The sequence below is a fragment of the Leuciscus leuciscus genome (genome assembly GCF_965113295.1).
Source record: "Leuciscus leuciscus genome assembly, chromosome: 19".
Taxonomy (NCBI): domain Eukaryota; kingdom Metazoa; phylum Chordata; class Actinopteri; order Cypriniformes; family Leuciscidae; genus Leuciscus; species Leuciscus leuciscus.
In genome coordinates, this window is record NC_138743.1 from 21,921,289 (window position 1) to 21,948,932 (window position 27,644).

The following is a 27,644-nucleotide window of genomic DNA, read 5'->3' on the forward strand; positions in this document are numbered from 1 at the left end:
GGAAAAAATGCAAAAAGATAGAAGGGTGAAAATATAATGGTTGCTCTCATGAATGGAGTACGTCACAGATGTTCGAACTGAATTGAGGATGGGCTCTTTTGAATTGGGTCGGTAAAGGTGCCATCACTTGTAACCACACAGAACACAATAGCGATTGCTTAACTATCCAGAACAATCTAACAACTGCATAGTAGTGGTGTGTTTTTCTGTAACACACACTCCTTGCCCTGATGACCTCTGAGAGAGCAAACAGATTTGGGTCACTGAGAGTTTGCGTTCCTCTCCACTGAACTGCATTGTTCACAAGAGAATTCACAAGTGGTGGAGATGAGATCCACATCCATACACTTCCTGAAGAAACTCCTCACTTTTGTAGGCCCTCGTTGAACATCATGGGTCTCTAGATCACTTTTTCTGTCTTCACATATTCTATCAAATATGCTTGACTCAAGTTGTTTTTGACAGTATAATGATGTATTAATATTTTTAGTGGCATAAAACTTAAAGCTGAAGTGTGCAATTTCTGCACTAGTGGTTGACCGATATTGTTTTTTTTTTTTTTGATGGCCGACTTATAGAGCAGGGTGGCCAATATAAAGCCGATGTATATACACTTTATATTTATTTAAATTCATATTTAATAAATTAGAAATAAATAATTTGAAAATGAATTAAAAACTAATCTCTAAATTAAACAGACTTTAGTTAAGAATCAACTTCTTGATTCTGTAATCGTATTACAATATTTTTCACAAATATGAATAAAAAGGAAGTAAACAGTGTAACCAACAGGGCACTCAGTAATCTGGTAATCAAGGTAACACTAATTTTACATACACCACACAGTGAAAATTACATGAATATGACATGGGGGCAACTGAATATAACACAGCAAGGCCAAAAAAAAAAAAAAAGCATGAAGATAGATTAAAATGTGTTGTTGTAGTTTAAAAGCAGACGTTCTGTTCTTTCTTTTGATATATTGCATGGTTAGATATTGATACAACAAAACATTCTGGGGGCCATGAAAGTTTTGTGAAAATGATTAAAAATGCTGCCGGTGGCTGGCAACCTTTTTTTGAAAAAACGCCGCAGGGGAAAAGTTAAAGTCATGCAAAAATGATATTCAAACTCAAATAATTTGAATATTGTACAAAGCGCACAAGAACATGAGATAATCATTGAGCTTTCAGCCACGATGTCACTGAAATAGGAATCATTTCTAAAGTAGAATCTCCTTTTGCTCATTGCACATCGCCATCATATCTGGCTAGGATAAAAACTCAGAGTAACTTGGGAAAGACACATTCCTATACTTCGTGTGTAGTAGCATCGCTTGGATGTCTAGTTAGTACACTTCAGGCTGGTCTGGATGTTCAAATAAACAAACACGTTTTTTGATGGCACCACGGAAGCAACTTTAATGAAATAATGAGACTTAAACTGTAATTGATTTCAATAGAGTTAGCTATTGTTACAGCATGTTGTTAACCTAACAAGTGTTTTACTCTATAAAGCATGAACAAACTTTTTTGTATCAATATTTTTGAGTATGCATTTTTTTTATTATTTATAGTTTATTTCTCTTGTATCATACACCATCTTGGATTTCAGAAAGATTGTAACCTCTTAGAGCAGCCTTGACGTACAGTAGGATGTTTTTGGAACTGAGACACACTTTTCTCTTTCAGAATAGCTCTTTTCTGGGCATTGTTACTGTCATTGTGTTTGTTTGTCATATCTTTGTGTCTCTCAGGCTCTAGCATGTCTCTACGTCTCTCCCTCAAATCCCTGAGGGCCAACTGGAATAATCTCAAGAGAGAGTGTTAGAAAGAGCCAGAAACACGCTGTGAGGGGAGCAAGTCAAAGAACAAATGAAAGCGTGTGGAGCAATGAAAGGAATGAAGTGCAGCCTATGTGATTTATATGCAGCCAGTGTGTTTGTTCTCATCTTCGCCCCAGCTGGCAGACGTCTTCCTGTGATAGAGGGATCGAGAAAAGAGGCGTGGGGGTGAAAACATGATGATGACTCATGGAATTAGTGTTGATTAAAATATACTGTTGAGTTCACCAGAGGGAGTGTTAATAAGACACGTTTTCTAAATGGCTAACCTCTGAGTAATCCTGTGTTAATACAAAAAATACCAATACCAGTATTGAATATTATTAATGCACTAGAATTTTGGCAACTTTGGTCAAAACTAGTTTTTGGAGGGCTGAATTGCGTTTCTTCTATTTCGTACACACAACGTGGATGAGTTAATTTATTTCTTTTAAGGAACTCAACAGTAGATTTGTTTGAAAAATGTCTGTTTATTTATTATCCATACAGTGAAAGTCAATAGGGCTCAATTTTGTTTAGTTGGATTTTTCGTTAGATTTAGGTTTTTACCCCATGGCAGGACACAGGACCATGCAATCCCCTGGCCATGTGTTCATCTGAACCCTCGACTGATTTCCTTCTGATCACACTCAGCTGGTGGACGGCTTTACAGAACAGCATGAGGGTTTATTAGGCTGAGGGCCAGTTTGGGGTCCATATGCCAACCCTTTCCTGAGATTGAGACCGTACTGTCCCCTTTGGACAACTATTGCAAAATGCAGGTTCAATAAAGGACGAAAACTGATCCATTGGTACGACCTCTGAACTCTGACATGGCCAAGTGAGACGTGCTGCAATGGTGATCATATCTGAAAAGCTTAACTTCAAATCAGTGGATCGATAGACGGTAATGCAGTCAGAGTAATCCGAAGGGTCAGGACTTCCTTTACACGCCCTTGTATTGATTTTTAAACGCATTGCTCATTATTTAGTGCCTTAAATACTGCTGGTCCTTTACATGCGTTTGAATAAGATGATGACATGGTGTAAGATATGATTCAGTAAATAAACCTTTCCTAACAGGGCAGATGTTAGGATAAGGATGTGCAGAACTATGTCTTTTCATAATTGACTGTCTGAACGATTAGCCTAGTTGGGTCAAGGGTCAATGACAAAAACATGTTTTGAGTAGTGTGCTTTGTATTCATATTTGTCTTTTATATGGTTTTTAAGTTTTTCCATTTTCCATTCCAAGATCTGTCAATTCAAATTTCACTTTAAAAATGTAATGTGGTGAAAAACCATCATGTAAAAATTTTCAGTAGACCTTAAAAAGAGGTGATTTATTATTTTCAAAATGTAAAACAAAGAAACATTTTTAAACATTCTTCTTCTATGTAAAAAGTATTATTTACAAATATAGGGAATCAGGGATGCACAGATACCTTTTTTATTATTATTATTTTTTTATTTTTTTTATCCTCGTAGATTGTATGGAACTGATGATCACTCTTTTATGTGTTAAAAAAATCCACCTACACTGAAAAAAACAATAAGTAAAATTTACTCAATTTTTCTTTGGCAAGTTTTTGCACAAATATTTTTTAAGTAAATTTCACACGCATATTTTTTAAGTAAATTTCACATATGGAATTAAGTAAACTCTACTTAACTAAGTTAAGTGAAAGTAACAAAGAAAATAAGTAATTTTAACTTGGCTAGTAAAAGGTTGAGTAACATTTATTTAGTTGAAGATTCCTTTGTTATACATTTCACTCAAACAACACAATATTGAATTAAGTAAATGCTTTACTTAAAAATACTTAAGTAGATATTGTGTAAGACAGCGTATCAGATGTTAGGCATCATGTGAACGCAGAGACCTCAATACTTGGTAGACAATACACAATGACGGTAACATTTGATGGATCGTTTTTGTGTTTGAATGTGTCATTTTGAGTAGAAAATTAACTCCAAATGTCTCAAAATGGCACATTACTAATCCTAACAACAAAAGCAATGATGAAACAGTGTAAATACAGTTTGAAAACAGTGAAAAATCAACCTCATTAATTATTCAAGTCCCAGTGCATGATGGGAACACCAGTATCAGAAAAGTTCAGTAATTTTATAACGTTGATATTTACGCTTTCATTTCTACACGCTTGAATTGAGTACTAATATAGAATTTACTTAATTTTTTTTAACTCTTGCCTGAACTAACTTTTTCATGTAAATTACATTGTTTTTTTCTGTAGTATTTACTTTACCACAAAATCATTTTTATCAGTGTAATACACACAACTTCTTTATAAAGAAAACACAACAAATGAATAAAATAATCTAGGACAAAAATATATATCATAGGCTGGATAATTCAGCAGCAAAAGTAATTCTAGAAAAATCTTTTGTGCAAAATAATATTATAAAATCTAATCATTTAGTGAAAAACATTTAGTGGGGAAATAAATAAAAGTGAGAGCAAGTGAATTGCTAAATCTGGTAAAGGGTAAAAAAAAATCAATTTACTGTTTGAATTCTTATAAAATACATTTAATGAAAAATAGTTTGTAGACCATAAATATATACTATAGCACAACTTTTTAATGGGGCAGCAATATATTATGTCACCACATGCCATTTTACAACCTGATCTAACCTTGTCATCATTTTTTTTTTATTATCTGATACTTTAAGAGATTTATTGACCTTGAGTGTCATGAGGCTCATATACAATATAGACTACTAGAATATTCATATTCTGGTTAATGTTCTTTAAAATATTAAGCATATGCAGTTTTTTTGTTTAAGGAAAAAAAAAAAGATTAAACTATCTAATAAGGTTTATTATTATTGCATCACCTTGGCATTTTTGTTGACCCCCAAAAACGGACGGACTAACATTTATTTTTTAATATACATTATCTTACTTAGTGCACAAAACTATAGTCATCCACCTTTATGGCATTCTTTTTATTTTTAAAGAAAAATATAGGTTTATGGATCAATAGGTGAACAGTCGACCATCCCTATCTAGAGTCTGTGAGTGTTTGTGGTTTGCTGTGGTGAATGAAGTTGGTTGGTTAATGCCCGTAAATCATCTTATCTGATCTGCTCAACACTCAAAACCACAACTATAAACACCAACACAAGATAACAAACTCACCCATATCCTCCACTGCCGCAGTGTTGTTTATTTAGGAGAGTGTGAATGTGTACTGATGTGTGCCATGACCGTGTGTCAGTCATTATTACTATAACCCTTTTCCTATTGCTACCGGTCAGCACAGCAGTCACCGCTTCCTCTCAGAATCCCTAGTTTCCTGTGGAGTTTCCTGTTGGCTTCTGAATTGGGCTCATACAGAGACAGGAATGGGGCACACAGCCGAGAAAGTGTATTAAATCATGCGAGAGGGCGCAGGGAAGGCATGCTAGATGAGGGAGGGTGAAGAAGCCATCCAGGCTGCGGATCTGGGCTCAGGCCAGCTGCTCTGATCCCGCGGGAGTCTTCAGTCAGCACACACACACACACACACACACACACACACACACACACCGCCTGCTGCTGCCCGCTTGCTGGACTGCTGACACCGCCAACCTCCAGCACGCGCTCGCTTATTGATCCTTACAGAATCCTGCGAAAAAGGACATTGAGCACAGGTTACTATCATCTTTTCTTCTTTCTTTGACCATGTGACATGGAAATTGTCCAGTCAGCAGACCATAGACAGCTGTGACCCCCAAATGCCTCACCCGGGAGGTTTTGATCCTTCAGAGGCTAAGATACTGAACACTGAATAAATGTATATGATCAATACGCATTATACTTACTGTATAGTATAACTTATTATTATATTAAACATTTAAGGCAGCAACTTAACTTAAGTTTTACATTTGAATTAGTGGGATTTTTGTTTGTTTGTAGTGAACGTGACTTTTTGTGGACTTTTAAATTCTAACTCAATTGTCAATTTCTGTTGGATTATTGGTTTCCGACAGGATGCAGAATTGTAATTCTAACTTGAATTGTAGTAAAATGTAAATTAAAATTGCATGAAATTCTTCATTCAACTGCTGTAAGTGTAGGTTTTAATACATTTAATTTTAAATACATTTTCATGCATTATTATTAAATGCATTATTAAATAAATTACATGTTTTTATACTTATACATTTTTATACTATCATATGGGGGTATGTCTAGAAACACACACTGATATTATTATTATTGCCACCCATATAATTTATTTTTATTTTAGGTTTTTATGCTCACCAAGGCTGCATTTATTTGATCTAGAAACATACAGTAACAACAGTAATATTAATATGTTATAAAATAACTGTTTTGAATATGTTTTAAAGTGTAATTTATTCCTGTGATGGCAAAGCTGAACTTTCAGCATCATTACTCCAGTCTTCAGTGTGACATGATTCTTCAGAAATCATTCTAATATGATGATTTGATGCTCAAGAATCATTTCTTATTATTATCAATGTTGAAAACAGTTTTTGCTGCTTAATATTTTTGTGGAAACTGATGATTTTTTTCAAGATTCATTGTTGAATAGAAAGTTCAAAAGCAAAGCAAAAAATCATACATTTGAAATATAGATCTTTTTGTAACATTGTAAAACTCTTTACTTTTGATCGATTGAATGCATCCTTTCTGAATAAAAGTATTAATTTATTTTAAAAAAACAAAATCTTACTGACCCCAAACTTTTGAACGGTATTGTATATTGACTTTTTTTTTTTTTACCTTTTAAAATATTCGTTTTAAAATGCATAAATAATAATTAGTGTATTGTTCCAATCATGATCAATAGCAATGCTTCGTTGGCCTTCGTTGGAATCGATGGATTTCCAAGAGATTGTTCCAATAATTGTTTTAAATAATAAATAAAGTAAATTCCTCTTCCTATATTTGCTGTTCAGATTGAACATCCTGCAATTGAAATGCATGCTCCTCTTTGCACACCTGTTGTGTTCTCCACACATTATGCAGTGCGGCTCTGTTGATCCTCAGCCAGACGGCCTGTAAACATGCAGACACAGAGCAGGTCTGTCATCAGCCGTCAGTCTCACACTCGACTCCATTTGTCAAATTCCTCTGCTTCTGATCAGCAGTCTGCCATAGCGTGTGCCGTGACCTTGGCTTTTTATAGTCTCTCTTTCTCTCTTTGGATGATAATTAGAGTGATGACAGGCTGGCTGTTTCTCACCTCCTTTGCACACACACACACACACACACACACACACACACACACACACACACACACACACACACACACACACACACACAATCTGCCGTTAAACCAGCTACCCGCTACTGTCTCTTCAGGACAAACATCATCTTCCTTTCCTCCAAATATGCGGGCAGGGTAGTGTTTCATCTAGATAGGTGTCGGACCTGTCGCACTATTTCTGTCTCTCCTAACATCCTTAACTTTAAGCCTGTTTTAAAGCAGATTTCTGGCAGACACTGTTTGCTTTCCGTCAGACAGACAGCCACATGCAGACATACACAAACTGTTTGGCTCATCCGTCTGATAATAATCAGGCCTGTGAGATGCTTCAGGCTCAGATCAGTGCAGCATGAATTTCATTGTCATTTCATACACACTGTTTTTCAAGACTGAACGATTCTCATTTGCTTTCACTTCAAGGCACATGCAGGTACGGCGTGTTTTCTCACTGTCTGTCTAAATTAAGACACACTCAATCACACACACCACTGCATGACATTTAAGCGAGAGCTCTATGGCAGGTGAGTCTTAGCATTGACGTGAAAGCTGTTCAACTGTGCTGCACTTACTCTTTTGGCTAAACTTATTGGTGAAGCATATTTATTAATTGTATGATTTTTAAAGCTACAATATGTAATATTTTTGTAATAAAATATGCAAAAATCACTTGCATACTGTGATATATTCCCTACAGTTGTGTACTTACAATATCCTAAAAGTTCCCAAAGATTTTTTATTTCAGAGAAATTCCCATTTTAAATAATGGCTCGTCCCTGTATACTTGTCGCCTGTCAATGATGTAATATCCGCGTTATCCCTGGTTTCCGCTCGTACTGGCATAGTAACTGTGACGAAAGACGTGGACAACTGCCTTAGCCTACGTCTAGCGGTAAGCTCACGCTGTTGTTGTTTCGTTTAAAAATTATGGACCATGGCAAGCAGACTTTGGGACAAAAGGAGAACTAAAATGAGGATCAATATCAGCGTGGTGTTTTCGAGATGCCGAGAGCTCCACGTCCGTGACAAACTTCGACTTGATAGAGACGCACAAATGTACATAAAACTAATCAATGTTATATAGCTCAACATGATGAAATGTTAGAGTATGAGCAGTATGTTATTCTAATGTTGATCTAGCTTACTGCTAGTCTCATACAGATAAACTAACACATAGAATAACATTATAACTTTCAACACACTCAAATGCAGTTTAGTGTGATAGTGTAGTAGACCAAGTGAAACAGTGATGCGTTACCTCACACGTTTCATTCATCTAATAGACTGACCTGTGTGAGTAATTCAGCACTTGCGGGTAGTTCGGTAGATGAGATGTCCTTATTCCTTTATATCTGTGGGACTCGTGTGTGGCGCTGATATGTCTCTTATTAGCAATCGTGCCCTGCTCCACACCACAGTCATGTTAAAAACATCAATGTATTCACTCATCCATAAACATTATTAGATCCTTCGGCATGACGACAAGTTCCATAATTCCGCTTATGCGTCATCAACCGACGCCTTTGTTATTGTAAGAAGTTAGCGACCCCGCTTTAAATTTAGGGCGGTGCATTTGATCAAAATAAAACTGAAATTGTAAAATGGGTTGGTGCGATCATCAAATAGCAAAGGTTGTGATGTATATTAAATAAATATAGCTATGCTATATTTCAAAAGAGAAGCATTCATTTTGGCGCCGTTTGCTTTATATAATTTCAGCTTTTCAGTTGTTGAATGTAAACTGCGCAGTCGTAGCGAGAGCTGGCAGGGTTATGAACCGTGGAAGCTAGCGTACGAACAACTCAGCAACACTGTAGGAAACCAGGGCTTTCCACCAACGCGCACACTTTTTCTTCTCGTGGGATGGAGGCGAGTGAATCCTAGCGCTGGGACATTTACACCTACACAAACAATCTCAGAAATAGAGCCCTACATTTATTTTTGTTAAACTTTTAATAAATTGATTGTAAATTGTATTTGTTTTCATGATTTTTATTAATTAGACAAGCTTTTTGATTACCCAACTTTGTTAACCATTAAAGCAGAGAGAAAAGGAAAAAAAAAACCATGAAAAAAAATCTGAAAATTGTCAAATGTTTATTTCATAGGGCCCTATAAAGAGGGACATATCATGCCATCTTGGCTGCTTACGTTTTGAATAGCTTCATTTATGATTGTTTTAACTATGAACTGTCATGACGCGGTTCACTTCCAGTGTAGACGTGGTGTCAGACAGCAATTGTGTTTCTGGGGGTTTTTCTTTTACAGTATGTTGATATTTCCCTGTGTTGGTGTGTGGAGCTGCCATTGTTCTCTGTTGGATACGTGCTTAAATGAACGTATTGTTATTATTGTTATGGATAGAGTGTACAGTAACTCTTTCGTTCTTATTCTTGCTTACTGAGCCACAAAATATCACGTTTTCCATTTTAACGGTCTCCTCTTATCGTATCCCTCAAGGCTTATTCCATAGGGTGTTTTTTTTTTCCTCCCTCTGAATGTCAAATGAAATATGGATGAACAGGGCTCAGAGGGGCCCCAGAGCAAAGTTTGTGTGTGTGTGTTCATGAAAATAAGTGGAAAAAGAGGGTTAACAAACACACTATGGCCATACACACATTGTATAAGAGAAAAATGGCTTAGATTTCCTTACAGAAACATAAGCTTTGTCAGTGTTGGACAACATGTCTGTTTACAGGTACTGACAACCCTGCTTTGCAAATTGGATCTTCGTGATGTTACTTTTAGTGATGTTTTTTGTTTCACTGATTTGTTTAGTGACCCTTTCTGCTGGTTAGGGATGCACCGAAATGAAAATTCTGGACCGAAACCAAAAATTCTGGATGCACTTGGCCGAAAACAGAAACTGAATATATGCTTTTAAAAAATGATTTATTTATTTTAAGTTCGCTTTTTTGTATCATTTGTATTAATATTAGATTTTTTTATGAAATTCAAACGTTTTAATGATAATGAATTAAAAAAACACAAACCAATAAAATAACCACACTTTTATTGAAAGTGACACTAAAATTGGACACAAAATATATTAATATTAAAATAATTAAATTAGATGCGCACTTCTACAAAATCACCCCAATTATTCTAGAATGTTTAATTCAATACAAATGGAGCTATTCAAATCATCTTTTGAAATGTCCATATTGCAATGTCAGTTTTTTTACATTATCATGTAGCCCTAGTTGACACTATAATGACATTAATATTGCGCAAAGTGTTCTGGCGTTTCCTGAAGTTTGCTACAAATTGTTTCACACATTTGCCACAGCAGGTTTGTGCAAATAAAGTTTTACACACACTCTTTGAGTGGGAATCTTTTGGAATCCCGCTTGGAGTTAGAAAAAGTAATACGTGCAGTTGCATTCTCAATATTTAGTGATTCAGCCTCAGATACAGGATGGTCACTTGCTTTTACAAGCAGTCATTGGTCATCATTGCGCGTCCACGTTGAACGTGCTTCTTGGGTGTTAAAAGTACCTGTACATAAGAGTTATTTTGATACTGGAACTGCTGTCAAGCAAGCTTCATTCATAAAGCTTTCCCCGTTGCAAGTCTGTCCACTTTCTAAACTGTCCGGATGCTGCTCTACTCTCGTTCCGACAACATCACGTAATTAACAAACATTTAGAAAATTGATTATTGAATCGGTTGGTAGAATTGTGATTCATACTGTATGCACATACACCCCCCCCCCCCCCCCCCCCCCACCCCTTACAAACACAGACATGCATACAGACACACACACGCAGAATAAAACAAAGCAAAAGCTATAGGGAAATGAAAGATTAATGAACATGATTTATGGGACACATGGAGAGGGAACGCATGTAAGTGAAGGTGGGAAAATCTGAGTAGTTCAACCACTTGAACTCATTCCTTCAGGCTCGGAGTGTCTGTTCTGTTGCACCGTTTCCCCGGCAGGTTGAAACAAGACAGCGACACCCCTCCCACGCTCCTTCTCATCCGTATCTATCCCTCGCTCCATTCCGCCTTTCATTCAGCCTCCTCCGTGCTTCTGAGCGTCTCTCCACGATCTTTTTCAACAGCCTTCCAAGATCTCACACATTAATCATTCCCGTCACACCATCATCACGCTCAACGCACAAAACACTCAACCCGACATTCCCTCGCGAGACAGACGCACCTGAAGGTGGTTTGTGTTGCCCTTCTGACGTGCACAGTGGTCACAAACATCCACAATCTTTACCGTCAGTCGAGCGTGACATTACTAAGTTCAGCGTCAGTCATCATGAAACCACTGTACATTTATGGTTTTTATCTGCAGTCTTTTACTGGCGCTCAGCTGTCCACAGATAGATCAGACAAGGTTATATTTCTGCAGAAAGGTCAGCAGATTCACCTGGCTGTCAGCCATCATAAACTGATGATAATAGTATGCTGAAAACGGTTGTACTGCTTAAGATTTTTTGTGGAAACTGTGATACTTTTTAAGAATTCTTTGAGTAGAAAGTTCACAAGAAAAGAATTTCTTTGAAATATATTTTTAAATATAATTGGCTAGGGATATGTAGAATTCCATATTTTTGCGGTTTGACATCTGCAGCTCTGTGGGCGAAGGTTTCGTGTAGGCCTGTTTATGAAGCCGTTATGAAGCATTTTTCTTTCTGTGGAGTCATTCTCTTATTACCATGGTAACATCTTGGAAACAAAAGCTATAGCTACATATGCTGAGAATTGAGTATTTATTTTCTGTGGAAATAAATGATTCGCTTTCACAATTACTAGTCTGGTGAGACAGTGTTTGGGTTATTTCTTTGATATCGGTGGGTTACCACTTTAAACCGTTTAAGCGTGTCACATTTTTGCATGTTTGTGACATGCCAGAGCAAATGGCTTCAGTTCAGCCTTCAGTCTATAGACTGAGGAAGCTTGTTCTCCTTAATGTGCAGTAAATGTTTTGCTGGCTTCAAGCATGTGATGTTTTTAAAGCTTATTTTCATGTGCGCGAGGGAAAGAAAGCTTGACGTCCTACTTTGCATCTGGCTCGTCCCATCGTGACATGTGGTGGGTGGCGTCTGGTGTTTGTATTGGTGTCCTAAACAATCCTCTCTAATGACCCGACACTGACCTCTCTGAAACTCCAGCTCCAGCCCATTTCCTCGCAGCTGCTGTTGTTTTTATCCTCTTTACCGTATGTACAGCACCACCTAGTGAATTTCTCATTGATACACAGTTTGTCTTTTAGGTTTGTCTCATGCAGTGTTTCTTTTACTATATGGCCACTTTCACCCTCTAAATGACTGGTTTAATTTGTCCACAGACAATGTCCTAAAAGGTTTATACATGCATTACAGGAAAATTCAGACTTTTTAACAAATGTGATTTCCACCACTTCTCAAATCACCATTCATTTAGTGGTGAAATTGACATTTAAACATTTCACAAATAAACCGGCTGACTCCTGTGTCTTGCTTTGTCTGATTTCATTACTAGAATTGGTGACACTTTATTATAAGGTGACACACTTACTTACACGTTACTACATGTACTACACTAGTAATAACAGTAAATTATGCATAATTACAACTAACCCTGTGCAGTGTTGGTTGTTGTGGACATGACGTCACAAATTAATATAATTTTTGCACAATAAACATCGAATTGTTACGATTTATTTAATTATTTGTTTAGAGCGTCATAGTTTTAAATGTGTAATTATTAAATTAAATTCTTTGCATTTAATAGATTTTCATTTTGGGGGATGAGGGTGAAACAATTAAATTTGTACTTAAAGGGCACTTGAAAAATAACCAGAAAATAAGCGAAGTCATGGTACATTTTTCAAAATAGTTTTGTGACCTAAAAAAAAAAAAAATTAAACCTTGTTAACCTATGTAAAAGTCAACCCCTTTAAAAAAAATAATAAAAAAATACAGTATTTGCTGCTTGTTGGTAACGTGTCTTTCTCTCTCTCTCTCTCTCTCTCTCTCTCTCTCTCTCTCTCTCTCTCTCTCTCTCTCTCTCTCTCTCTCTCTCTCTCTCTCTCTCTCTTTTTATCCTTCTTACAGCAGTCTTACAGCACACTTACGAGTGAATACAGCCGATCGAGTGCAGGGGAGGACACAGCAGAGCCATCACGATGTGCATTTGACAAATACCCGGTAATTGAATTCTGTCTTTGTTTGTGTGCTGTTCATGTAGCACACTATATACACGGTTGTTTTGCAGCCTTTTGGCAAATGAAAGCATTTGTGCTGCTGTTATTTGCTGTGTTTGTGTGTGAAGGGTGAATTAGAGTTGTGATTAGGATTAGTCTGCAGTTTGGCAGTGCCGTAAAGTCGAACAGACTCTCGGCAACACCTGTTACTTACAGAACCCTAAATCACAAACACACACACACACACTAATGGCTCCGTAGCACCTGTTCACTCTCAGAGACAAACAAACATACACACACGGTGTCATTGTCGGTCCCATTGCGGTCTGAACACCTGCTTATTTTGTTTCACGTGTAGCCAAATGTTGACTGTGGTGTTTTGATAGTGAGGCCAGCAGTTGTAGTGTTTATCAACGTCTCTGAGCACTTGTTCTTTGGAAGCGGTGTACGGTTACATCGCTTCACAAGAACATTAGATTAACAACACGCACAACCGCACATGGCTAATGTGTGTGTGTGTGTTTCAGAGATGAGGTCTCTTTAGCAGTTAATTTTTAATCATTCTACAGTGTGACAAATAAATCAACAGCTCTTTTTATATTTCGTTATTAGAACATAAATTGATTTTGATTTTTAAAAAAAGAAGCAAAAAATAGGCTTACAGTTAGGGCTTGTTTAAAAATAATTTTTTTTGTTGATCATTTATTATTATTAGTGTTAGTATTATTAAATTGAGATATCAAAATTCTACTGTACAACAGTAATATATTATCAAGTTAAACCGAACTTTTAAACGAACCTGCACGTCTGCGCCACTCCTTCACACAGAGACACGCAGAACATGCAGGATTTGTATTTAAATGGTCTTACGCTCGCACCCAGATGCGTTCTCAGGTACCGAAATTTGGCACCGATTGATTTAATGTGAATCGGTACTGACGTAATTCGGTCGGTACCATTAAAAGTACCGAGCTCGGTACCCAACCCTAGTTGAGACACAGTGGAACTCCAATTTTGAGATGCTGAATTCTGTTTTGGAACAGTATGAAGACTTTGCATCTGTGCTGGCTGAGAGCAATAATTATGACAGGATTGGACGCATCAGCACCAACACACGTATTTGAGTTTAATCGAGAACTGTACGTCAGCCACAAAGGACCCTCTGCTCTCTGAAATCTCAACCGTCTGTGTGACGCGGCTGAAGGAATTACTTGCAACAGGCAACATTCTATTCACATGCTTTATCGAATACAACCTTTCTGACACGAAATCTGCAAGGTTTGAAAATGATGGATGGAAGAGGGTGACAGGAGGTGATACAGGGAGTCAAGAAAATGGTTTAAAGTTTGAATTAAAGCCGACACCTGCCCAAAGGCCTCCTGTTCTCTGTTAATTTGCAGATTGAGAGGACGATACCAAAGAATCACGTGGATCAAAATCATTAGATATCCAGTTTCAGGAGTATAGGACCCTGAAACTTGAACTATCAAGTGAACAAGACGTTCTGCATTGGTTGTCGTTCACACAATTCCCAGTTCCCTGCCCTGAGTAACCTGGCAAGTTATGTTCTTTGCATTCCTGGCCACGAGTGCACCTTCAGAGAGAGCATTCAGCCTTCGTTGCCGGATTTTGGAGGAGAGATGCTCAAACTAGGGATGCACGATATATCGGCCACCATATCGACTGATATATGATCATTTTAATGTTATCGTTATCGGCCCGATAAGAACATTTGGCCAATATATTAAAACCAATACATAATGGATTATTTCCTTCAGCTGAGACACTTCAGATGTGCACGGTTCTCCGTGATGTTTTTGAATTGCTTGAAATATAATTGGAATCCCTTCAAAAAAGGAAAATAGTTAAGTGCAACATGTGCAGCGCAAGTCTGTCATATAGGCTACGTAAAATTATAAGGAGAACATTAATGGTAAGACTTTTGTTTTTGTAATCAGGCTCTCAAAAATTATATAAAAATTTGGATTTAGATTTATCGACCAATATATCGGTTATCAGCTTTCAAATATAAAGAATTATCGGTTATTGGTACCGGCCAAAATGTACATATCATCACTAGTTCAAACATCATCACTGCTCTTTCCACGGGACATTGTGTTAACCCTCTGGGGTCTGAGGTGTTTTCTGGGCCCTGGAGGTGTTTTGACATGCACTGTTTTTACTGTATTTTTGATCAAATAAACAACCAACAAATCTTACTGACCCCTCATTTTTTTTATTGTTGTGTAAATGATATTTGAATGATATTAATACAATTAATGCATACATTAATATAAAATTGTTAATATAATGCATACATCATAATAGTCAGTATAATAAAAACACTTAACTGTCAATTGTATTGTTGTATGTTTTGGAACCAATTTCTGCTGCAAAACCAGAACCCTGTAGAAAATGCTGCCAAGGAGAAAGTATAGATCCCTTCCAAAAAGATAATTTAGGAGGAAAAAGAGCATTTTCCAGAAGTACATCACTGCCTGCCCTGTCTCAGTTGTTTCAAAAACAACTGTTGGATGAATGTGCTGCTGATGAATGAGACTTTCTGGCATAAATGAGAAACATTATGTTTGGTGATAATGAAAAACTATATTTCAACAGAATCTTATCCAAGCACTTGAAGTGAGAGTATTATAGTTTGGGGAGGTTTATGGAGCCTGTGGATCTGAGTGGCTTTTTATGCAATATATTATACTTGTACCTGCAGTTTTATGCATCGTTAAGTCACAATCCAGGCCTTAACTTACATGTACATTAATGTGTGTGTTTGTGTGTGCAGGGGGCCATATAGGCGAGCTGATGAGGATGATGATGGTGAGTGAGCTCTTGCCGTAGTGTCTGATGGTTTGGTAATAATGGACGTCCCCAATGGCCAGCCCAGCGTCTCCACCTTCACGACCCCGGCCTCAGAGGTCAGCTCACTCTCAATGAAACAAAAACCATTTACCTGCTTTACCTTGCATGTTTTATAATGGAATCTAATGAGAGAACTTTTTTTGGCTCATTTGTATATCTTTCATCATCTCCCTTTCCCTTATCCCTCCAGAGGAGCAGTAGTTCTGAGTCCCTCAGTGAGAAGGGCCCATCAGAGGTCAAGAGCTTTGATGCGGTGGTCTTCGACGTGCTGAAGGTCACGCCAGAGGAATATGCAGTAAGTCAAACTCTTTTTTTGTTTGTTTTGTTCCATATCTATATGAATATTTGCATGACCTTCTGACCTGAAGTATGATTCACGTAAACATGAGGTAAAAAAGTGAGCTTGAGCCAAGATTATTCCCAACTTTGTATTAAGAATCATTTCTAAGTGGTGTCAACAAAAGAGTTGCCTCGCTGCAGTTTAAAAGCTCTTTAATTTAACGTTTGAAAGCAAAGAAATTAAGATCGCCATAAATATGAGTTAATTTACTGTTGTTCTGTAAACTAAAATTATTGTTATATACTTTTTTTTAATTTGCAAGACAAAAGCATTATTGCAATGGGAATTTATTTATTTGTTGATTTTTAATTTTTATTATTTAAATAATTATAAAAAAATATTTTTAATAATAATAACTTCTTTATTATTATATTGTAATATTGAACAGGGAAACAACAGGTTTCATTAAAGTTTTAATCAACTGGCCTGGTTAAAATAAAATTTTACCCAAAAATGGAAGAAAAAAAAGAATTTGAAATAATGATTTTTCATTTGAACTTTTTTGATAATGAATTAGAATTTTTTATGGTGAACATCCTCAGGCTGTCCAATCACAAGTGGACAGTGCTAAATGCGATTTTTGATCCAAATAACTCAGTTTATCCCAGACAAAAATGTTCCCCTGTGAATTTGTAGCAGTGGTCCCGGTACCAGATGTAAACAGAGCCAAAGGATCACAAGAAAAACACATGGAAAACAGAAAGAGATGAAGGGGAGAAGGAGCTATGAGCACTGACAGAGAGGAGTAAATACTTCAGCACAGTTTCAGTAATGATTAATGGTCATTTGGCAGACATTCTTGCGGGCCGCAATGCTCTCTAGAGTTTGAATTAAACACCGGAATCCGAGCGAGGCTATCAAACTCTCCTCTCTCTGGTAATTCAAGAACTCAAACTAAACTCCCAGCTGAACTCTCTTAAGATCTTGAGGAGAAGATACACAGCCACTTGTTGACTTATACTTGCTCTAATACTGCAACGATCTGTTTTGTATTTCTCCCTGAAGTCCATTTACAATGTTGCTCAAAGCTTCTTCAACCACAAACCTCATAATTAAATTTTTCATGATCATTTACCACCTTCTTTATGACCCTCAGAATTAAATCAAACGGACTGTTTTTGCTACTGTACCTTTAAGACTTCTATATGTAAATGGTCTCGGTTATGATTGGCTAATCGCTTAACGTGGTTAAAGGCGTAGTTTAATACAGGTCAAGGTACTGAATAGGGCTGTATATCACTAATGTGATTCAATTTTGACTTGCAAGCTCTCAATTCAGTTTGATTTTGATTCGATTTGAGAGGTCGATGGGCAGGAAAACATAACACAAGGGGGTTGCCTGGAGAAAGTTGCAAACCACCATTTATTTTTAAAGAGAGGCAAGAATTTTTACAGAATTTAGAGCACAACAATCCATCTTGTAAAACCAATAAGTCAGCTCTCATGATCTGCAACTCATTCTGCGCCATCTGCTGGATGGGAGGTGCACTAAAAATAATGTTCAGTGAACATTTAGATTTTGAAAGTTCCCCCAAAAAATCCCCAATATCAGATTTATCAAATTAAGATAAAATCAATATTGCTACAACAGGCAAAAGATTCTATATTCTAGTCAGATGTCCAAAACAAGCAAAGCTTATGTTAACTTATGTTAACGGTGTAATTCCTGTGATATATCGCATAGTGTCACCAAGGGACGCCCTCTGTGTTTTTGAGCCATAGTACACCTGATGTAAATGCGATGACCTGATTCTGCACACGCCTGCCTGAATCTGGGGTACAGAGTTTCTTTCTGTGCTTTATTTATTGATGACCCAGCCCATTAGCCTATATACAGGACATCATCCCAGTCTCAGTCTCAAGACTGCACTGAAGACGTGTTTTATTTATGCACACATACTCTCCACGGTGATCCCACACGCACGACATTCATACAAGCATGAAAAATGTCTTGTGAATGGCAACTGAGCATTGGACAAAAGATGATTTATTATTCATGTGTCTGTTAGTCGTGTAAGGATGGATAGCGAAGTCGAGACAGCGTATTGTTTCAAATAAGCCAATAAATCCAGAAACTCTACTGTAATAAATACTTATGCAAAACATTTCAAAGGTCTATTTCAAATCTAGAGACACTGACCTGAAGGAGAAAAAACCATCAATAAGGGAAATGCTTTACCTTTAATATAAAATTAAAATAAATGGGGAAAAAAAGACAGGTGTCTTCCATCATAAGTGATGCATATTCTACTGTGTTCTTCTGCAGGGTCAGATCACTCTTATGGATGCTCCAGTGTTCAAAGCCATTCAACCTGAGGTAAGTCTTTCGTTCATTGTGTCACTGATGTACACAGGGTCCAAAACGTACACTTTGCTACTCCTGCCAGTGGTGGGAAAATTTACTAGACAATTTTACTTGAAAAATTTAAAATTGTCGGCTGCAAAGATGAAGTTGACTATTAGGGGTGGGAATCTTTAGTCATCTCACGATCCGATTCTGGGAGTCACGATCCGATGCCAGAACGATTATTTATCTATCTTTATCTATCTAGCCTTCTGTTAGTGAGGTTCATATTTTAAATAAGTCCACTGCATCCCAAACCACATAAATGATGACTTCGTAGAGCATTTGTAAGGAAAATACCGACGGGCGAGACAGCACACTTCAAGTGTAACATCAAACTCTCACAGCGCATCCTGTGCAATGAAGCCTGTGAATGTCCTTGTAATGCACTTCAACCTTTCCGAACTTTATGAAAGATTATTTTACGGAAGGTTCGAGTGGTGTATGTGTGTGAGGAATTGGAAGCGAGCAGAATGCGGGTGTTTCTAAAGCAAACTCAGCGTCATCGCTCATCTGGAAACTAAGCTCAGAATCGATCCAGAATCGTTGGAGAGAGAATCACGATGCATTGATGGATCGATTTTTTTTTTTTTTTTACCCCTATTGACTATGCTGCCATCTCCGTAGTATAGTGGACGTGCCTGTAGAAAGAAATGCATTTCTTTCATACGGATTACATAAGCAGAGAGTATTTGTTTTTGATTAAAAGTAGACATTCCAAGCTTTCAATAGATATATTTCTCATGTCTGTGAGGCAAGTATACACTGAGTTTTGGTTCATTTTTGGGACGTGCTCCAGTTCAAGGAGACTGAGACGGCAGAAAGCGCACCCTGTTTGTTGTCTCTATTTTACAGAAGCACAACGTTTTGTTGTTATTGTGAGTTTACACAAATAACAGTTTCAAATGATGCATTACTCTTATCTGTATGAGCAAAAATGATGGAGTGTTTTAAGTTGTTTTCGCTGTTATCAGGAAAAATGGAAGTGATCGTGCCTCCATGTCATGCAGTAAAGCGCGCTAATACTTTAGCTTCCACACTCCGAACAAACACTTGTAAATGTGGCTAATAATAGCGCACGTTTATCTAGGTTAACGTTAGACCGAGCGGCCAAGTAAAGTTGCTACTACTTGCATGTTTCAAATGATAAGCCATATTTGAAGTCTATGAATGATAGGCGTACATTTGTATTTCCTGCCCAACACACTGTAATTACCACAAAGACCAACCGTTAAAAATCTGTCCATCACGGACTGTGTGATTCGCCACAACTTGTCAAGTTTTTTTTTCTTTTTTCTGCGACTAACCAACTAATAACATTTTTGCCGACACAGCCTCTTCTAGTCGACTAACATTTAGTCGACTATTAGGGGACAGCCCTATAAAAATTGTGCATTCTTATTGTTTATGTAATGTTGCAGTGTTTATTATAAATGATTTGTCTGTTTACATCATTTATTTTTCAAAATGTTTAATCAAGATCATTAATGCGATACAGCCCCCCCCCACCCCACCCCACTATGACATCTTTTCTCTAATGACGTTTACCGCCACATTTCAGTCCCTCCCCTCCAGCAACCTATCACTCAACATGAAACAATCGTCCATTTACTTTTACAGCCTCACTTTATATGATCCAATCAATCTTTCACATTTTTCTCATCCAATAATCTCTCCCCCCTGGATGCATACATCACAGTACAGAAGAAAAGCCGGTTGCAATTTCCATTTCATGCAATCGCCATTAGTGTCATCACATTGAAGAAAAAAAAAAAAAAAAAAATTTTGGTCAACTTTCCACTGAGGGAAAAGTTGTTGGAACATAGAAGATGTGTGAGTTGCAGCAGATGTTTTCTTCAGTAAATTCCTTTCATTTGAATTGCTGACTGCTCTTACATAAGTGAGGTTAGATTGCTTAAATCATATAATGCCGGTTTTACTTATACAGTTAGCAGCCAACTGGTGAGTAACTGTTCTTTACATGCCAAAGGCTTTTTGTCTCTCATTCGGTGCTCACAGAGTGTTTATTTTGGTCAGCGTTTTCTATGGGTCCTGAACCAAATTAGTTTGCTTGTGTAAATGTTTCCTTAAAGGAAACTAACTGAAATGGCTGAAAGCCATGTGTGACTGACTCATAGGGCTGTCACTGACTCAAGAGCCTTACACAGTGTTACATTTGGACAAGTTCAATGAAACCAACCTCTAATAACAAAATGGCCTGTGATTTGGGGATTCAGTTTTTTCCCCCGTCACCTCTGTGGCCGTTCCAGAGTTTCCCAGCAGAGGGCAGTAAACACACAGTGAAATGTTTCTGCGCTTTAGGGCTTTTCATCCATGACTTCTTTTGTAGTATATACTTTAAAAAACAGATTTATGCAAGGTCCAAATTTGTTACTTTTTGCCAGTGGCCAGGGTGAACTGACCAAAAAATGTTTCACACTGGCTGTGAAAACGTATTTTGAATTATTTTTTTAAAAGATATATTTTGTCTTGAAAGAGCTGTATTATTTAGATATTTGTGACAAACAGCACATTTCATTGCTGCGCGAGCAACTGGACACATTATATACAAATCAATCTCCATCTCAGCATCTGCCACAAAATTTAGTTTCAAGTATGTTTGCCGGAGTGGGTAAAGAAATCAGTTCTGTCGTGATTTAGTTATAGTATGTTTGGTTTTACTTTTTTGTTGGTTTTTGTATTTTGGTTTTTGTTTGGTGTTTTTCTTATTTTACTTTTTTGTTTTGTCCATACAATAAGAACCCCAAAATTGTTTGGTTACCAACATTCTTCAAAATATCTTCTTTTATGTTCCACAGAAGAAAGAAATACGGTTTGAATGACCTGAAATATGAGTTGAATAATTAGGTCAGGTGTGATGGATCATGCTGATATAAATTATACATTGCTATGTACTTGTTGTTTGCCTGACGAAGAACTTCGGGTCGAAATGTTGCATATTTTAATAAATTGACAGTGGCAGTGTGCCGATTTCTGTTCTCTCTCTCTCTCTCTCTCTCTCTCTCTCTCTCTCTCTCTGAACGATTATTAGCTCAGGCTTGTTTTATCCACCGTCTGTAAGGTTGGGCTTTAAGCCACACAGACTGTGATTTATAAAGCATTTGATGAGGCTACCGTAACCACACATTGAATACTAATGTAACATTTGGGGCTTTTTTTTTTTTTTTTGGCTGTAAGAGACAAAATCAAGGCGACTGAGGAGAACTAAATGTTACGTGATTTGTTAATGCGTTTGTGGGAAATTATTGTGGTTGGCGTGAATTTTTTTTCTTCATTATTTATGGTAATTACAGTAATTTGTGTAATTATGTCTACAGATTTCTGTCATTGGAAGGTTTGATTGATTATGCAGTGCTGTTTGGCTTTGATTGTCTTGGCAGCAGGGTTTTGGATGCGCGCACGTTTGCTTGGAGAGGAGAGGGTGAAATTGCAGGTTCCCTCTTTAAAAAGTTGAGGGTCTGGTTCTCTGGAAGAATATACAGAACTAACCTCAGATTTTCAAAATGTCTGGGATTCATTTAGTGGGCGATTTAGCGAACATGCGTATCAGTCGACAAATGACGTGTTTAGATAATGGTGCGTTCTGGATCAGATCTGGCTTTCTGTCTCGCTTTGAAGTATATCTGGATGTTGGCTGTTTTAGCTTTCTGTGGAAGGGATTTGCTGAAGGATTATTGACGCTTTCTCTGAATCTGGCCGCACAAGCAGTTGTGTTGTAGAGTGACATGAGGGAGTAAAAGGCAGAGTTTGACGTAATATGAGTGTACATGTCAGGCTACGTCTGTATTATGCACTGTTGTTTCTGATATTACACATTGTAAAGTTTTTGTGTTCGTGCTAGGACAAATTATAATCTTGGTTTATTCTTATTTTGACAACAATTTGTTGTTCTGGTGATGGTTTGGTTTAATTAAAAGAGATTCCGCCGACCTCAGGGAGTTAAATTACAGATGCACAATTTTAATTTATATAAGGAATTTTAATATCAGACATTTATTGACAAAATGCATGAAAAATAATTGTTGGCTTATCAGTATCCTAATTGAAATTTTTAATAAATTTTTTTTGTGTGTTAATTAATAAATAAAAATGCATAGTGCCTGATGATCCAGCGAATTGAAATGCTTTAAATGTATGAAATTATTCAAGTGATAATAGACTTTTACATTGAAAAATAAAATAAAATAGGGCTGCATGTTATATCAAAATGATTGGAATAGCGCAAATGCACTTATTGCGATATGCATATTTCAGTGGCTTACAACAGCTGCATGCTTTGAATACTTCAAAAGATTATGAAAAGCCTAAGTTTTAGGTCGAAGCCGACTGCAAAGAACAGACTGGACACTTGTGATATGCTTAATGTTATTTAAAAAAATAAGCAAAGTACTCGCACGCACAGAAAGCCACCTCTCGGACCTCATGATCCCGATTTCAGTTCTCTTCCACAGCTTATATGACAAAATGGTGTCAAAATGTCAGTATTGGTGAGTATTTACGTTAATGCAGTAAGTTATGTCTTAAGTGGAGTAAACAGTTGAGAAAGAAAGTATGCGTGTAACAATATATTGGATCTGTTCAGCTCTTAAAGTGACAGCAGCCCAATAAACCTGCTTCTGACTGTTTGTTATTACATTTGATTATTCAATTTCTGTTGTTAAATAAACCTAATGACTGTGGTTGGTAGGGCTGTCTCTTTTGAGAAAAATCTAATTCGAAAGGATATCTATATATTCGAATATCTACGAGTAAAATGTAAAATGAAGTTAATGAACAACTCGATCCATCAAGAAATGCCACATGGTCGCTGAATTTCACTGCGCTTCATGAAGAGTTTTTCTTTTGCGTGAAAAAGCCGTTCGCCGGAGATGTGTTAAAAGATAGCGGAGTGCATTCATGATTAGGCTACCGGTATAATAATCCTCCTGGCGCCAGGTCTGAGTGAGTAATTTACTCTCTTACTCTACTCTATTCATTTGAATTTTGGTAAATTTTATTCTTTTATTTGGTAAAGTAAAAATTCACATTCTTACTTTGTTTATATAGTTTTTCTTTTTTACCCAACAGACATAAGGATACTGATAGACAAGGCACATGCATTTTTTACTTCTTGCGTACTCAATCTATGACAAATTCTTGTGAAGGAAGACAAGCATGTGAAGTTTATCTGGTTTCAAACTGAAGCAAAACACTGTCTGAAGGTTTCCTGAAGAACTGAAAAGCTCTTAAACCTATTGTTGCACCGGCGCCAATAAAGTCATGCAGATAGCAGATTTGAATAAAAAAATCCAGTACAAATACAAAAATAAGATGAGTAAAGAAAACGGGGTTCTTAATTTTAATAATCACCCTTTATTAATATATGAACACAGAAACCCCCTGTAAATTAGATTTCTGTAAATTAATGTAAAATTAAATGTATATTGCAGCACAGGGTGAAATCATTTACGATGATTTGAGACAAATATAATGTAAATTTAATAAAACGATGTAAATGACGCTCTGTGTCGCGGCAGGATTTTGAACATGGTCCTGAGCCGTTGCTGGGCGTCGCGGCCGCCGGTGTGTGTAGCCTACACTCGTAGAGAATGTGTTCGAATTTTAAAGACGTGGCGCTGCGCTTCTCGTCCGGTGTGCGACCACCTTTAAGGTGCTGTTTTCTGTGAAGCCGAAGAACTCTGTTCTTAATACTGACGAGCTTACTTTTTTCGGTTGTGGACAGAGTGTTCCACTCTAGCTGCGCGGGCACGGACGAGCGCTGCGTCGTCTTCTTATTTGACAGGTGTCAGCGGGTGCAATACTGCCACCTGAGAGGTCAACCAGGTACTGGCGCTGGAGTATTTACGTGTCATGTTATAAGAGTCCTATTCATTTTAAACATTGTGGTTATCGCCAATACCGGTATATTGTCACACTCTAAATTAACACGATGTCGATATTTCATGCTTTGAATATCACGATTATCGTCAACACCGGTATATTGTGACACCCCTATTTCACGTCATGTTGGAATGCATATTCGAATATCGAATAAAAAGTGACAGCCCTAGTGGTTGGTATCTTTACTTATCAGACTGGTCAGATGACCCCTTCCTGTCTAAATGGTTGGTTCTTGGCAAAAAATGCTGCAAGGTAGACCAGACTTTATGCCCGTAGTCAAAAGCGTGCCTCTCCAAGAATGTTGACTCTAATAAGGTTCAGATTAAGTGTACAGCAGACACATCCATGTGCAGTATGATCCTGTATGGCAGCTCTAATGCAGACCAGAGGCTTTAGTGCATGCATTAAAACACTAAAACTTCATGAAAATGTCTTGTAGAGTGATGTGTGAAATTGCGTAACTTTTTCCACCCTACATGCATACGGATCTGTTTTCTGTACCACCCCATTACCTTTCTTTTACAGGCGCTCATAAGCACGCACTGACCCACAATGCCCTGGGTGGAATGGAAAGGTTTGTTTGATTTGAGTGGAATAATGCAATGATATCATTGAGCTGGCAGTCCTGCCCTGTTTTTCTATGCTATTATTGGTTTGCTTTAATTAATGGAGGTTTTTATCAACTCTACTGAAATCAAAAACTCTTTAGCAACATCTGCAGAGGTTGTTAAACACATCACAACAGAAGCTTGCTGGGTTTTTTTGTTTTGTTTTTTTGTATGGGTCGACTGTAGTTCATTGAGTTTTCTGTTGTCTGTTTGTGTTTTTGTGACTGGAGTGTGTGTGTCTTTTCAGGGGAGGTAAATTTTCTTTGAGGCTCTGAAAGCAGGAGAGATTTTGATGATTTGTGATCTGCTGAAGTGAATTGAAATGTGTGAAAAAGAGAAAGGACGCAATAAAAAAGCAAGTGATTATTTATTCAATAACATCGTTCAATCTGAAGGACACTCGGCCGCCTCACATTCTGTGTGCAAAATGAGAAACCAGTTAAAAAAAATAAAATAAAATAAAAATCATAAAAACCACATTAAAGGTGCATTGCGCAACTTTTCATGTTAAAAATACCCGTTTTCAATTCAAATTTATTTGTATAGCGCTTTTCACAATACATATTGTCTCAAAGCAGCTTTACAGAAAGTGCATTTCAGAAATGTACATAGAAAAATACAGTTAGTTAATCATGCATTAATTTATGGCATAACATATCGCCGGCGTCGAGTCGTCTCCTCACGGGCGTGGAGTCGTCTCCTCACTGGCTTCGAGTCGTCTCTGCATGGGTGTTGGGGCATCTGAAGTTTCCATGAGAGGCTGGATACAAACTGGAGCTGACGAACTCTATTTACCTCGGGACTAGCGTCCCGAGATAACAACAGAAAAGCAGATGGAAAATAATTAGCTGACACATTAGCTGCTGTTCATAATATTAATGCATTCAATCTGATTCAACTGTAGTATAAAAGGTAAGTATTATGTGAATGCTTGGCTAAAGAGATGCGTCTTTAATCTAGTTTTAAACTGGGACAGCGAATCTGAGCCTCGAACAATATCAGGAAGGCCATTCCAGAGTTTAGGAGCTAAATGTGAAAATGCCCTCCCTCCTTTAGTGGTCTTAGATATCCTAGGAATGACCAGAAGCCTCGAATTTAGTGATCTTAAAGAGCGCGATGGATTGTAGGGCGATAGAAGTTCCGTTAAATACCCAGGAGCTAAACCATTTAGGGCTTTATAGGTCATTAGTAATACTTTGTAATTGATACGGAACTTAATAGGTAATAGGCTTAATAGTGTAGAGATGATAGAATTGGTGTTATATGATCATATTTTCTTGACCTAGTAAGAACTCTAGCAGCTGCATTTTGGACTAACTGTAGCTTGTTTATTGAGGATGCAGGACAACCAGCTAATAAAGCATTACAGTAATCTAATCTCGAGGTCATGAATGCATGAACTAACTTTTCAGCATCAGAGACAGATAGGATATTACGTAGCTTAGCAATGTTTCTAAGGTGGAAAAAGGCTGTTCTTGTAACATATGAAATATGATTTTCGAAAGACAAGTTGCGATCTAGTGTAACCCCCAGGTCTTTTACTGTAGTGGATAAAGTAACAGGACATCCTTCTAAATTGAAGTTGCATTGTAAGAGGTTTTGTGGGCAGTTTTTTGGACCCATAAGTAATACCTCCGTTTTATCTGAATTTAATAGCAGAAAATTACACGTCATCCAGTATTTTATATCTTTAACACACTCTGTCAATTTAGATAATTTATTGTTTTCATCCGGTCGTGATGAAATATATAATTGAGTGTCATCAGCATAACAGTGGAAATTAATTCCATGTTTTCTTATAATATTACCAAGCGGCAGCATATATATTGAGAATAGCAGAGGGCCTAACACAGATCCTTGCGGCACTCCATAGTTTACTGACGTTATCTTCGATTTTTCCCCATTTAAACAGACAAAATGGTAGCGGCCTGATAAGTACGATCTAAACCAGCTTAATGCCTGTCCATGAACACCAGTGTAGTTTTGTAGTCGATCTAAGAGTATTTTGTGATCTATAGTGTCGAACGCAGCGCTAAGATCGAGTAAAACTACTATTGAGATACAGCCTTGGTCAGAAGCTAGAAGTAAATCATTTGTAATTTTAACGAGCGCAGTTTCTGTGCTATGATGCGGTCTGAATCCTGACTGAAATTTTTCATAGATATCATTTTCTTGCAAGAAAGAGCACAATTGAGAGGACACAACTTTTTCTAGTATTTTAGACATAAATGGTAGATTTGAAATGGGTCTATAATTTGCTAGGTTATTATGATCTAATTGCGGTTTCTTAATAAGAGGTTTTATAACTGCCAACTTGAATATTCTCGGAACATGACCTAAAAATAAAGATGAGTTAATAATATTGAGAAGAGG

General features: G+C 37.2%; 1 protein-coding gene across 4 annotated transcripts in view; it reads left to right on the forward strand.

The window, feature by feature from the left end:
* ralgps2 (Ral GEF with PH domain and SH3 binding motif 2) overlaps positions 1-27,644 on the forward strand; it is a 125,485-nt gene that overhangs the window by 23,235 nt on the left and 74,606 nt on the right. For 2 of the 4 annotated variants that reach the window (XM_082146822.1, XM_082146825.1), the window contains exons 2-5: positions 13,116-13,208; positions 16,002-16,134; positions 16,269-16,373; positions 18,685-18,735. In XM_082146822.1, the coding sequence (XP_082002948.1) occupies positions 16,078-16,134; positions 16,269-16,373; positions 18,685-18,735 (213 nt within the window). In that variant the 5' untranslated portion in view covers positions 13,116-13,208; positions 16,002-16,077. Of the gene's footprint in view, positions 1-13,115; positions 13,209-15,991; positions 16,135-16,268; positions 16,374-18,684; positions 18,736-27,644 lie in introns of all 4 variants that reach the window. The other 2 variants (XM_082146823.1, XM_082146824.1) reach the window with 2 other exon arrangements.